Source organism: Fundulus heteroclitus, chromosome 18 (genome assembly GCF_011125445.2).
Source record: "Fundulus heteroclitus isolate FHET01 chromosome 18, MU-UCD_Fhet_4.1, whole genome shotgun sequence".
NCBI classification, from domain to species: Eukaryota; Metazoa; Chordata; class Actinopteri; order Cyprinodontiformes; family Fundulidae; genus Fundulus; species Fundulus heteroclitus.
In genome coordinates this window covers 30,701,101-30,715,909 of record NC_046378.1, presented here as the reverse complement: position 1 = coordinate 30,715,909, position 14,809 = coordinate 30,701,101, and the positions used below count along the sequence as shown (strand labels likewise).

Genomic DNA, 14,809 nt, shown 5'->3' with positions numbered 1-14,809 from the left:
TTCACAGAAGATTAACTCACAAACAGCTGGATTCCAATTACTCAGATGCTTTCTGAACTGGTTGGTTGCACAGATTTTTATTTCCAGACAGATAACACAGTAAAGGTGGACATTCAAATACATACGACAGTCGTCAGATTTTTACTTATATACTTTACAGGAAATTCAAGAGGTGTGAATACTTTTGAAGGGCACTGCAGATGCGGGTTCTGTGGAGAAGCTGAATGCTATTGATCCACCTTTAGCTGTATCTTCTTCAGTATTGGTATGCAACCCACTGCACAGAGCTCCTCCCCACCCACACTGTCCAGGTAGTAATTGGGTGGAACTGTGTGCTGTTAAATATTTACTTGTGTCTGAGTGCAGCCACTGTGGAACAGGATTAGATCCGGATATGGAGGCTCTTTGTTTCAGTGCGTCTTAAGTCTCTCCAATGAGAAGATTGCTGAAGGCACTGTGAATCATGGGATTCCGTACATTATACAGGTGCATCTGCCAGTTTTTCCTCACCATGCAGGTAGGAGCATGTTTATCTTAAGCATCTCTGGTAGAGCCCTCTTAGCTGTTTTCATCAGGTGAGTAACTGTGCATGCGCTGTGCTTCAGATTGTCTGGGGTTTGGACACGGTGAAGATCCTGAACCCTCCAGAGGAAGCTCTCCCGGATCATCTCCTGAGAATTCTCTACTCTTGTGATGGAGCAGCCACAGTACAGCTCGAATGCGTTGTATCGTTTGAAACTGGAACCATCTCCACAATCCTTCTCAGACAGTGGAGTTGTGTCCCCAGAGACCCTTTAATAAAGACTGTGAAGCTGAATCTGCCAGACTGGTTGGTTTATCAGTCAGACGGGATTGTTCCAGACTCTCTCCGGGTGCTGACTTGTTTTCTTCGAGCCTCGGTGAGATACGGTGGTTCTGATGATACTAAAAGGTCCACTGGTTCTCAGGATGTGGCATCTTTGCAGCCTAAGCCCTTCTTTAGTCGGCCTTTCAAGCAGCATCAGCTCTGCACTGCCTGGAGCAAAAAGATGGTACACTTAAGGCAGAGTTTTCTACAGAAACAATGCCCTTTAGAGCAAGGTAAGGCTGGACTAGTGAGACGATACTCGGTGTGTCAGCTTTTATTTTAACTTCATACTGGTAGCATCTTGTAAATGTTGCTTTCTGTGTTTTAAATGACAGCTATTGCATATTCAAAATAATTTTATCCAACTAAAACGCCTTATTACACATAGAAACCATCCATTTCCTGTCTGCAATCTATGCATCAACTGGAGAAAATTTCGGAATAACAAAGACCCTGGACCCACACAGGAATGAGCTGCTGGAGCACTTCCGGCTTAAAGCTGTTTCTTTTCCCTGGTATGAAAGTAAAGTTATAACACAGTTAAATGTTCTTCGGATGTCATTAAAAATGATCCTTACATCTGATTATTGTATTTTGGTTTCAAGGTGTGCATTTTCCATGTGGATATTTGTGACCAGGCACTGTCAGGACAGATTGTGCGGTGTGTTTCATCACATTGATTCCCATAACAATTATGCCACACCAGCACTTTTCCTCAAAAGATCAGGTATGGTGAGCTTTTCTTTTTGCTCATATACTCTAAAAAGAAAAAGAAACTTAAAGAATGAATAAGTAATGTAGGACTTCATTTTGTTTGCTGTACAACTTCCTTTTTTTCTCCAAAATACAAACTTACAACTTGATGTTGTTGGCATATTCAGAAATAGTTGAAACAGAGGTATCCTTACTGTTGTTAAACCTTTCCTCATAAACATTTTGAAATTGTTTATAATCACCTTGCGTAGCTTTGCAGGAGATTCTGCCCATTCATGTGCAGAAAGCGCTCTGGGATTTTCATGCTGAACTATCCTTATAGCTCCCAATAAAAAGACGTTACCTTGACGAGGATGTCTTTAGGATTTTGTTTGTATTCCCGTTTCATTGATGCATATTTTCTTCACAGGCTTTTTGGTTTGCTTCTAGGCAACATGTTGGACTTTCTGAAAGTAAATCTGATATGTTTTGTTAAATTATATATTATTTTCTGAAGTTTTTATTGTCAATTTCCAGGTATTTTATTTCTGATCCCCAATTCATCAAGTCAGGTCTAATTAAACCTGACAGAACAAGGCTGCCTGATAAAAACCAAAACCTAAGCAACTACTTGTATTTATTAGGGTTTATACTTACGTTATATAACTACATTTCTTTACCAAACACAAAATAGTAAATTGGTGGTATGAAACATCCTGCTACAGGCAGCTCCACGTTGTACCTAAAGAAGTTATGAACAAAAAATTAAGTCTTTCCCCCTTATGTCAGACTGTTCAGTAATAATTTATCTTTTGTTAATATTATTTTTTAAGTCTTTCCTCTTGCCCTGAGTAAACAATAATAACAAATGCTTGATTAGAAATGATCTTAAAGTTTCCTTAGCTATACTAATGGTAATATGTCAAATCACAAAGGGCTACTTGTGGGTTTAAAAAACCCTCAAATCCAACAATAACTTATTTTGTATTTTTGCTATATTATGTATTGTTAATATTCAAATTCCTAAACTCTTTCCAACTTTAGGAGTGTTATTTATTTAAATTGGTCTTTTAGTTGAAGAGTTATTCTTGGAGTTTGGAGCCAGAAAAACTTGTTTTTCTACCTAGACTACATTATTTGTATCCAGTGATGCACAGTGCAGTTTATATACTAATAAAAGATTCCAAAACTGTCCGTCTTGTATTTATGATCCGTAAACATTCCTTTTTTTTCCTTGGTTTCTAGTCCAGCTTTTTTTTTAATGAGTTGCTGGAATGAGAAGTAAATGTGTTTACATTGACAAGACAAAGCTTGGCATTGAAGACGTTAAGAATCCCTTTCATTCTTAGTCTGCCATGGTTAAAGAAAGCTTAAGATATACAAGCAAATTACAGTTTTAATTGAACTAATAAAAAAAAAAAAACTTTTCTCCAAGTTTCTCACGTCTACATTATAAATACAGGCCAGCTACACATTCAAATAAGTGGAGTTTCTGAGGAATCTTCAGCATTTCTTCCATCATTCACCATGCCTTTAAAAAAGTGGTGCCAACTCAGTTTGGCTTTGCACGGAAGAACCGTGAGTGATCTCATATTGACACAGCATATCCTTCAATATTTGCCTAATGGTAACAATGAAACTAAAGCTGCCTTTGCCTTTACATTTAGGTCACCGTCTCCTTGGTGGTCACGGATAACGAGGAAAGAACGGTGAAAACCTCACAACATGTGTAGGTCTGCTTTTACACTTTAATGACAAAGAGATCATGTAATTGCAGCTTGAGCAAATTACTATTCTGCCATCGTTTGCATTTCTTCACAGGTTGAATCATACACCCATGCTTGATGACACAGAAGGGTATTTCGTGATTGGTGGAGGGAAATACATCCGAGGTGTGGAGGGTTATTTTGGACCAGTGGTGTACTACCGCAACAGAGTGCCCTATAGCATGGTAATCACGCTCCATTCCCACTAAATATATAATTGCTTCTCAATAAGTAAAGTTAGCTTATACAAATGAATCATTTTGACACCATTCATTCATTTATGTAATTCTACGTGTAGTGTGATTTTCTTGTTTACTGAGATTACCTTTTCTTCCTATTTCCATTATTGTAATGGCGATTTTCTGAAACTTTTTGTCATTTTTCTTATTTATCGTGCATATTTATCCTGCAGTCTGAAGTTGTTATTCCAGATGTCATAAAAAACACAAACCTGACTGGTTGGCTGCAGAGCTGCGAAGAATTTATTTTTGACATCACGGTCAAGATCAGCGGTTTCACGCTCAAAGCCAAACCCGAGAAAAAAGGTGACATTTCCTCTATCGTCCACTAGATGGCGGCAAACCTACTATGAAAGAAAGCCATTGTGACGCTACCATGTTATTGACTGTTTTGCCCTTTTCAGAGTCTTGCTTTGACGTGTTCCATGAGTGGATTGCAATGGAGAGACATCCACCAAATTCGCAGTGTGAGCTTTGGGAGGAGGCAGCTCCCCGCAGAAGACTGGCTGTCCAACTAGCCAAGTTACTGGTGTTTAAATATGGTAAAATAAATGAAGCACATACTGACTGGACAGTTTGGAGGCTTCACTGATCGCTTCGATCATTGGTTGATATTGATTGGCTATTAAAGACATAGGAATCGGCTCGCTGAAATAATTTGAGCTTCCACCTTGCAGGAGGAGCAGCAGTGAGCCCGTCAGCCGTGGGGAGAGCTCTGTACGCCTTATCAGTTCATAAGATGGCTAAAACGAGTAGCAGTGCAGTGGTCAGCAAAATATTACCTCTGTTGCTCCAAGCTGGCTGTCTCGCTGATAAGCGCGCTCTGCACATGTCATCTGTGCTCTACAGCACTGGCCTGGGAGTCCAGAAATACCCCATAAAGGTTTGTTTTATCCTGTCAGGGACTGTTTCGCTCCGCCTGGGGGTTAACATGTCCACTCTAATTTCACCATGATGCTGTGTTTACCACAGGCTTGGCTCCTTGCCCTGCTGGCTGCTCAAAGGGATGATCGGCTGGCACTTTTGCATCTTGGGCACATACACCAGCAGGGGCTACATGGTTTTCCCAGAGACCCAGATCTGGCCTATGCCTATTATGCAAACATTGCGAAACAGACAACGTTGGACCGCCATAATCCCACACCACAGCAGGTGATGTATGTGTTGGACGTTGGAAGGTAGAAGGAACAAATCAAGTCGTGCAGTAGCTGCGGTGCAGGAGTTGGGAAGAAACTGTCACGTCTGTTCTAAGTAACTTTTTTCTTGCAAAAGTTTTTATACCCAATTATATCTAGCCTCATAGGTTTGTCTCTCACAGCTTTGGACATCTACAGGCTATTATTTTTTGCAGTTCTTCCTTTTAAAATAGCCCAGGCTCTTCCTGGCTAGATGGAGAGGTTGTTTGGATAGTGTTTTTTATTTTTTGCCACAGATTCTCAGCTGGATTTAGATCTGGACAGGGTCTATCTAACAAACAAATATGCCTTCCGTTGTATTCTGTCGTTGGCATGCCCAATGTGGATCTTTTTACCAGTCTTAAGTCTTTTCAGCCTCTAACAGGTTTTCTTCCTGGAGTGCCTCATAATCAACTCTAACCCAGCTTCCTTGACCCCTTCAGCAGGATAGCAACCCCATATCATGACTCAGCTGATAGTTTTTCATCATAAACACTGGTTTGCTCAAAGGCTAAAAAGCACAATTTTGGCCTCATCAGATCAGAGCACCTTCTTTCATATGGTTCCTATATCACCTGGATGGGTTGGAGCAAATGTATTACTTTCTCCTAATACTGGCTCTCTCCTTGCCACTCTGCCATAAAATCTAGATTTGTCAAGTGTTTGACTAATAGCTGTCCTGTCATCAGATTCCTCCGCCTGAGCTCCTCCAGAGTTCCCATGGGCCTCTTGGCTGCTTCTCTGGGGAATGCTCTCCTTGCCTGGTCTGTCAGTTTAGGTTAGCAGCCATGTCTTGGTAGGTTTGCTGTTGCACCAAACTCCTTCCATTTTCAAGTGAGAGACTGAGGTCTTCTCCATGAGATGTTCAGTTTTTGGGATATTGTTTTATAACCCAATTTTCTAATTTGAACTGCTCCACATCATCATCACACTTGATCTGGCCCTGTTTTTTGTGATGCTGTTTGTTCGATTTTCCCTAACCAACCTTTCATTGGATTTTATTCAGGGGCATCAAAAATAAAGGTGACTGAATATCATTGCATTCCACATGTCTTATTTAATTTTTATTTGTAAAGCATAAAAAAAAAAATCTATATTATTTTTCTTCCACTTGACAATTATGGACTACTTTATGTTGATTCACAAAATCACATGAAATCCCCATGAAACACAATATATTCCAGGATTTTATTGTGCCCAATCATGAAAATATTCAAGTAGTATAAATTATTTTGCAGGGCTTCTGTACTTCATTTTTTATGACATGTGAGCTGAAACAGAATGTGTGTCTAAAATTTCCTTTCCCACTGAGGGACCAGGTTTCCATTTAAACTTAAATTTTGACTTAGACAGACATCACTGTCATTCAGCTGCACGCCAGGAATGCACATTTGAGCGAGATTTCGTTGCAAGGCTCCCAGTAAAAAAAAGTAAAACATTCTCAATATAATTATTTGTCAGGAATGTAGCGGCAAACCAAAAAAGACACTTTAGATGTACAGAAATGTTCCGCGTAGGACCATATGAATAGTGCAACTACATGTGGCAGCAGGATGTGTTGCAACGATGAACGGGCACACAGCATCCGGCAGTAATGTAGCAGATAGTAAAGTCATCTATATAGTTTGTTTTCTGCAGCCTGTGCTTTATAATGCAGAACAGATTGCTGTTTGATAAAGAGGGTGTTTATAACAGTTCTTCATGTTTAATTCATAACCTAGCTCTGCACTTTTTGGAGGAAACTGTTGAAAAGAAAAGTCTTTAACCTTAAACTGACTTCTCCTTTTTTTTTCATTTCTTTTCAAGACATTTGTAGAAGTTGTGTATTTGAACAACGATGAGGCTTTGAACCTTCAGACCAATGAGGACCATCACATCTTTCAGTGGCTGAAACTACAGGCCCGCAGAGGGGCAGCTGAGGCTGAGGTACCCATTTTTTTATCTCACCCTGCTCTTTGAGGCATCTAAGGGAGCTTATTCAAATTCCTATGTGGATTTAGGCGATCTCTGAGGCTTTGATCATTTCATGATAACCCTGGCGGACTCAGTAATGTGTAGATCAGGGGTGGACTGTGCGCACCACCGTCCGTTGCACCTTTCTTCTTGCTGCTGCAGAATCTTTTATCCATCTCGCTGCTTGTGAGAGATTGCTGTCAGGCTCCATCAATAACTGAGAGTCCATGTCCCCTCAGGTCATTTATTTTCTCCTTTTTACAGCTTTTTAGGGTTGTACATTATGAGGATAAAATGTATTTCTATGTAGGTGAAATCTTCTTTTTTTTTTTTTAAAGGCGGCTAAACAAACAAATTCCATTTAAGGAGAGCCGAGAGCAGAACTGAAAGTACAGCAAGAGCATGAATGCCAGGGCGAGAACCCTGACCTCAGGGTTAATAAATGTATAATACAATGGCCTCCTGAGAAACACATAGAAATTAAGTCTCCTTCTAAAACGTGATCTCATATTGCAAATATTTGCACAGCAATTTGTCCTGTGAGGAGGAGGAAGTCAGGAGACATGCTTTCAGGAGCTCTGTGGTGAGCCTTGGCTTGCTGTAATTCAGCTGGAAATGACCGCTGATGGCAAAAATTACAAAAGATTTCACAATAAAATTACGCAGCCGCTTTGGAAAACAGCCGAAGTGCCTAGTTTAGATTTATTAATGTAATATTCAGGTTATTTAAGATTTTAAGTTATGCAGCAACAAAACATCCGGCTCCAAGGCCTTAAATATAAATGTAACACTATAAGATTTCTTTGCATTCATCTATTCTGATAACTTTCTCGGGTCAGTAAATAAGTTACATCTCATGTCAGGTCCATACTTCAATCACAATGCATCACTTATTCCAAATCTTAAAAAATACCAATTAGTACTCTTGTAAATGTGAGCCATATTAGCAAATACAGCAATTAATTCATTGTTCACATGGTATACATCGAGCCATAGAAATGTAAGAGAAAAGCAGAGGCAATATTTTATCAGCAACTGTTTGTTGGGAACTTGTGTAATAGATAGTTCTGTGATGACTTTATATTTGCTTGCATGAGCCTATTTGACCTACAACTGCATGTTTGATCAGACTTCTTTGATTTTTCTGTAAAAAGAGGTCTGTGGGCTTGTCTGGAAAATGCTTATCTTGAGTGACATTTTCTACTCACCTCTTTGCTGTGCCATTGTTCCCTGGTGTGAAAATGATAGATTATAACTTTTACCACACCACTCAAACGGTATTCTTGAACTTTTTCACATTTTCTTCATGTTATAACTAATATTACCAGTGAAGTTATTCAGAATTTCGAGAGCTCGACCGACACAAAGAATAGCGCCTAATTGTAAAGTGGGGTAAAAAAAAATATGCATGGCTTTCAACATCATTTACAAATAGAAATCTGCAGAGCTGTGCTGTGCATGTATTTAGGTCTTCTTCACGCTGTCAAATGTGCTTTTCCTTAAGGTCTTTTTATCATTATTGTAAAGTAGGTTTTATTATTTCACATTTTATTTACAATTATTGTAATTTTTAATTATTTGCATAAATAAAATTGTGTTTTTAACCTTCATTAATGTCTTTGAGAAGCCGTTTGGGATTTTTATCTGCGAAAGATGCTTTTTCAAAAAAATTTGATTATTTGTTTAGTCAATACAATCTAGAACCATATTTCCATGTAAATACAGCTAAAAATCTTTAGGGGTATATATTTACTTGCGCTGCATCCTTAGAGACCGAAATATTTTTTTTCCCATCCTTCTTTGTAACATAGCTCAAGCTCATTTAGATGGGATGGAGAGCAGCATCAGCAGTTTCAGGTCTTTTCGAAATTCCCTAAACAGACTTTAGGTCTGTACTTTGACTGAGCCTTTCTAACACAAAGTATGTTTCGATCAAAACTCTTTTAATTGTAGCTCATGTGTGTTTAGGGCTGTTTTCCTACTCCAAGATGAATGAGAAACATCCCCACAGCATAATGATGCCACCACCGTGTTACGTTCCCGGCCTGTCTGCTGTGCTCCTTGGTCATCTTGACCTGTTTGTTCACTAGTGTTCTCAAACAAACCTCTGAGGCTTTCACAGAACAGCTTTATCTATACTTAGAAATAAATGCACACAAGTGGGCTCTATTTACTATTTAGGGGAGTGCTAAAAGTAATTGGCAGCACTGGGATTTAATTGGGGGTATCAGAGTAACTGGGATTAAATTAAAATGCCCACCACACTTTTTATATTTTTTGGTGAAAAAAAGAAAGAAATCCTCCCACTTCACAATTATGTGCCACTTTTTGTTGGTCGGTAAATAGTGGCACAATATCTCTATAAAATGCATTGTATATTTTTGCTTTTAAAATGTCAATACACAGAAAAGTTCAAAATATACAATTCGGGGCCCTTTCTTCTTTAACATTTTTTGTACAATCAGACTTAAAGACAGAGATGAACACTGAAACATGGTAATTGTTTGGTAAAAATGAAAAATGAAAAATCGTTTTGCAGCAAGCTCTTGCCCGCATGCTGTTCTGGGGTCAGCAAGGATTGTCCCCAAACATTCAGGAGGCAGTGAAGCACTACAGAAGGGGGGCTGTCCAGCTGGAGGATCCAGTGTCAATGTATGACTATGGCATAGTACTGCTGCTGGTAAGATCTTTATCAAATATACACAGAAAAATAAATGCTTTTTTAGCTCGTTTCTAAAAAGAGTGATCTTATGGTGATCAACTTTTTTCAAACAGTATTTTCCTTCATAGGGCCATGGGGTTCAAAAGGATGTTCCCAAAGGGGTCACATTCCTCAAAAAAGCAATGGAACAGGTTTTATATCATTCATTTTATATAATTTAATTACAAATTTTTAACCACAATTTAATGTTTAGTATGTTACCTTTTTAACTTGAAATCTCTTTAAAGTGTGTACACTCCATGTTTTATCTCACAATGTTTTCCAAAGGGTTTGGTGCCTGCAATCAACGCCCTGGCCTGGTACTACGAGCAGTTTGAAAAGGACTACGAGCAGGCGGTGCAGCTGTGGGAAAAGGCTGACTTCCTCGGTTCTCCAGATGCGCCTTTAAACCTCGGCGTATTGCACTCGCAAGGCCTGTATCCAGGAAAGCCTGCCAACCAGGTTCGCTTACACGCAACGACACATTCATTGTCCTCTTTCATGAACGCTTTGGATGATTCAGTGGGGAATGATTTGTGTTTCCATCAGTATACGGCCTACAAGTACTACCTGAAGTCTGCGGAGAGAGGACACATGCGGGGAGCGGTGTTCCTCGCTGACATCTGGGCTACAGGGATACCCGGTCATGTTGAGAGACGCCCATCAGACGCCGTTTTGTTAGCTGCTTACTCTTTTTTTTTAATCACTTATCATGCACACGCCCAATGAAACTTTTACATCCACTTATCATCAGCATTAAAGTCATGATCATTTTGGACATTTAAGCATCATAAAAATTCTCTGAATTTTAAGGTGGTCATGGATGCATAACCAAACCCGCAATGTTTGCTTGTTGGCCAAATGTTTCTTTGCAAGATGCAACTTTCCATTGTTAAGGTCCTGGCATAATTCTGGATTGATTTTTGATGTCTTCTCTCTCCAGAATTGGTCAAATTTGTTTAAATCAGTCGGTTTCCTGCCATGGATCCAGCTTTTAAGTATCATCCACAAATGTTTCCTTACTTTAGTCATTGCAAAAACTGGGTTTGATGCTCTGGAGATCATTGTCTGGTGTGAACACCCAGTTGTGTTCAGGTTCCCACCATTTGAACCAAACTTTAATCCTCAGATGAAATGGATTGTGTTGATCAATTACAGTTCAGAAACCACCAAAGCTGAGGCTAATCATAATCCTGGTGTCACCTTCTCCAGTAAATCTAGGCGCCGACCAATAAATTAGCCCCTGCACCAAAAGTGACACATTCAACCTCAACTAGAGCTTTCATCTGTTCATATGGACAAACCAAATATCTTCTGAGTAAAGGGTGTATAGTCAGAAAAGAGTACAATGACAATATTTGGCCATAATGAAAAAAGAAAAATGCTTGGAGGAGTCAAGCTCAGGCTTTCAAACTCAGGATCACTGTATCAACAACCCATCTGGTGGTGATCGCATTAAGCTGATCGTCTGTTTTGCTCCTACTGGTACTGGTGTTTAGCTCTTACTCAGAAATATTTATCTTTGATTCTTTGAGTCAAATTACATGTTCACATTGTGTTCTGTAGAAAAACAACAACATCCAACCATTTGCTCTGGCAGAGCTCCGTACATTTTCCAGTTGATGCCAGTATATGCATTCTGTGCACTGTTGTTTGAGGGAAACCGCACTGATTCAGATGATGTTTTTGGGGAAGAGAACTGAAGAGTGAATATACAGCTGCTCCTGGTCATTGTTCCGTGGGGAAGTCATTTAGTAAGATAGCGGGTGCACTGCACAAAGAGGATGAAATAATGAAGAAGCGAGACTACCTCCAGTGCATCCGCTTCACTTCAAATCAACATGGGCATAATTGTGCTTAACAACAGAACAATGATCCCAAATATACGTCAAAACTGATTTTGTAATGGATAAAGCATGCTAATATTAAGTTTTACGGAATGGCCCAGAGACCTAAACTCTATTTGAAATTTACAAAGTACAGTTTAAAAGCCAGGTCTGTGACAGAAACTCAGCAAATTTGGCAATAAAGGCAAATGCCTCTGGTCAAGTTTAACCTGCTAAAGAGCATTTAACCAAAATTAGTGGTTAGGGAGCCTACATGTATATTGTTTTTAAATCACACTACAGGTTTATGTTTAATCAGCCTTCCATCCTAGCAAATAGTGAACAGTTGAAATGTACTTGACTGTATGTTTTCAGAGTTTTTTTATTTGTAAAAGTGTCTTTGGAGTGCTTTTAGAAGACCTTGTTGCAAATTGACTAAACAGACTAAATTGGACTAAATTGAATATTTAATATCACCAGATTTTGATGAGACTAATGCCAGTGTGTAAGAGTATGTTAACTTCTGACCCGACTATTTATACTTGCACATGTCTGAGTTACAATGTTTTTTTTTTCTATTAACTGTAGGTGGGTTAAGTGGACAGCAGAGCAGAACGGATATTTGGGCAGCCTCCTACGGAAAGCGCTGGATTCGTATCTCAAAAATGACTTGTGCGTCCTTTTCTTTTCACACACGATAAACAGGCAGCATTTACATCAAAGTGACACTCTGTCCTTCAAACAGGTTCCTATCTCTGTTATTTTATATGATGGCAGCTGAATCGGGGTATGCTCCTGCACAGTTCAATGCGGCATATCTTTGTGAACAAAACGTGGTAAGGCTTTTTGTAATGAGCATCTGTGTCTCATACATATCTACACCGTAGTTTTAGAAAAACTGTCATGCTTCAATGCTTTTGTTCTAGGCCGGTTTTCTGGAAGCAGCTTACGCAACACACTGCATGTGGAGATATTACAACCTCACAATCCAGAGTCAGAATCCGGAAACGTACGGTAAGCCACTACCTTTGAGGTCCAGTCATTTCCAGACCATTTGCTCTAACGGAACTGCATTTTTGGTGTTCCTCCAGCCTTGATTAGGATGGGCGACCTGTTGTATGAGGGGTTGGACGGCAGGCCGAAAGACTTCTTTTCTGCGGCTCAGATGTATTCACTTGCTGCATTAAGCAACAACCCGCAGGTCTTCTGTTTGCCCTTTCTTCCTTGCGTGTGCTCATTCAACATCACACTTGTGGAATTTTCTGTTAAAGTTGTACTTTTCATCTTTCTAAGGGATGGTACAACCTTGGTTTGCTTGTTGAGGAAGGTTACAGACTGCCGCTTTCCATACTGATCGAGCTTGGCCTGTCTGAGATGTACATTGCAGACAAGAATTTGCTTCTAAGTGCTCTGTACAAAAGGTTAGCGAAGGCTAAAAAAAAAAAAAAAAACTTTAAAGTTATTTTATATCTGTAAAAAAATACATAACATGTATTCGTTTATTTTTCTTCTTAAAGATGCAGAGACTCGGACGACACAGATTCATATGTGCCCTGCAGCCTTGCTCTCTTCGTTGTGTTTTTACAATCATTTGAAAAGTGCTACATCACTGCCGTCATAAAGGTTGGTTCAGTCTGCTAATATGTTACAAATACCCAAATAATGGCTTCGTTTAACTTGATTAATGTTCAACAACTTATATTGCATTCCAGAACATACACGTTAATATCCTAAAGATTAAAATCACTGAAATATCATCGGTTATAATGACAGAAAGAGGAATATACAAGTATTTATGAATGGATCTGTATATGTACAGGTTAGCAGTAAAGACTCACTGCATTGTAATATCTACTCAGGATGTTTTTTTTTATTTTTAATTTTGTTTTACAGGTCTCCACTGCTGTTGCTGTTGTTGCTACTCCAACAGTGTTTGTAATTGTCCTTGGCGTGCTCAGGAGACGCATGTACGGCCAAGACTCTTGACCCAAATCTGTGAGAAAGAACAAAAAGCAAGTGAATTATTTCATGTAACATCTCAGTTCAAACGCCGATCACCCCAGAGTCAATATGAATTAGAAAACTGAATATTCTAAAGAGTTCCTATTGTTTATAATGTTTTGAATTAATTATATTAAGTCACTTGTTTAAGTAATGTGAAAATGTAGGTTTTAAACAGTAAAGAAAAAGAAAGGTCTACTCATGTTGTGTAAGGTTGGATCCGCGGCAGTAGTGTGAAGGGTCAGCAGGTGTTTTCCTTCAGGGACTTCAGCTGCTACGTCTGAATTTTGCTCAAGTATTTCGTGCTGTTCTTAGATCACAGGACTTGATGCTCCTGTTACAACCACGACTTGTTAATACCATCGGCTACTTGTTTTTCCCTTTAGTCTTTGCACCTTTTCTCAGTCTTGCACAAGATGGCGATAATATTCTTCTATTTGTGTGTTTTTAATTTTTTTAAATAAATTCTTTCGTTTTCTTTTGCTTTCCTGTATTGACACATGGTAATGTGTTGTTAAATAAACTCTAATCAAAGTCTTTTTTTTTTGACACACTATTTAAAATGAACTTGTTTGGTCACAGATCTAAAAATGAGTATTTTGTGAAACTACACATCCTGTTACAGATATGACTTATGTTTTATGCAAAGCAAAAACAGCATTTACCCAGACTGATGTGCTGTGACGGCTGGTCATAGAGCGCCACGTAGGGTCGTTTCCATGGTGTTGTTTACTAATTGCAGTTGCAGCGAGTTGGTCTTATTCATTTGCCCGAAAATGAAACGATGGCAAGCGGTTAATCTCTCTCTTGGGTGTCAAGCTGTGAGATTGAATAAGTGCATCAACATGCTGGAATATTGATTTCCTTCTTTCAAGCTTTGGTGTTGATGTCGAGGTGAAGGATTGCACTTACTGTCCGCATGGGATGCCAAAGTGGCAGAATGGAGCTTTGCCCGTATTTTACATCAGCTGCTGTTTTTTGTGAAGATAGCGTGAGATAAAAACACGTGACCAGTATCAACTTTATTTCGGCCATGATTGTGCACAACCAAGAAATCTCTGCAGCCCTAACCTGTCCTGTTGTGTCAGACAGTGTTGTTGGTTTGTTTAAGGGCACTTTTTTTTATTTTATTTTAGATAATTTGTTTGAACCTTTGTTTCCCTAATTAGCGACAGTGCGGGGCTTTCTGCCACCAATTTGAAGATGTGTGTAGTATGGATGTTGAAGAATTTGGAGTTTCTATGTAGCAACATCTATACTTGACACTTGTTCCAATCAGAACACAAAGCTATGCACCAAATATGTTTTTAGGATTCTTTAATTTTTATTTTTTAAGATATTTTACCATCCCATAAACCTTTTAGGGAAATCATTAAATGGTGAAAAATTAAATGGTTCTGGCTATACATGCAAATGGTTTGCATGCATAGCTGTATGTGTAGGAAAACAAACCTAAGTTACACTGAGCACCCCACCCCACTGTGAAAACATCAAGGACGTGGGGAGGTATTGATGAGGAGAAGAGCAGAGGTAGACACAGGGCGATCCTTGATGAAAAAACTGCAAAAGACTGCAATAAAATTAAGGCAGGAGTGGATTATCACCTTC

General features: G+C 39.1%; 1 protein-coding gene across 1 annotated transcript; it reads left to right on the top strand.

Annotated features, from left to right (window-relative positions):
* Nucleotides 1-427: 427 nt before the first annotated feature.
* Nucleotides 428-13,725, top strand: LOC105939264 (protein sel-1 homolog 3). The gene is made up of 23 exons (XM_012881356.3): nt 428-517; nt 606-1,080; nt 1,236-1,362; nt 1,453-1,574; nt 3,003-3,118; nt 3,208-3,269; nt 3,362-3,491; nt 3,719-3,851; nt 3,950-4,087; nt 4,223-4,428; nt 4,518-4,697; nt 6,527-6,646; nt 9,213-9,353; nt 9,464-9,526; nt 9,663-9,836; nt 9,924-10,051; nt 11,789-11,872; nt 11,946-12,036; nt 12,127-12,214; nt 12,292-12,401; nt 12,494-12,621; nt 12,718-12,823; nt 13,094-13,725. Exons 1-23 carry the CDS (start codon nt 464-466, stop codon nt 13,184-13,186), a joined length of 3,069 nt encoding a protein of 1,022 aa, XP_012736810.2. The 5' UTR covers nt 428-463; the 3' UTR covers nt 13,187-13,725.
* Nucleotides 13,726-14,809: the final 1,084 nt, after the last annotated feature.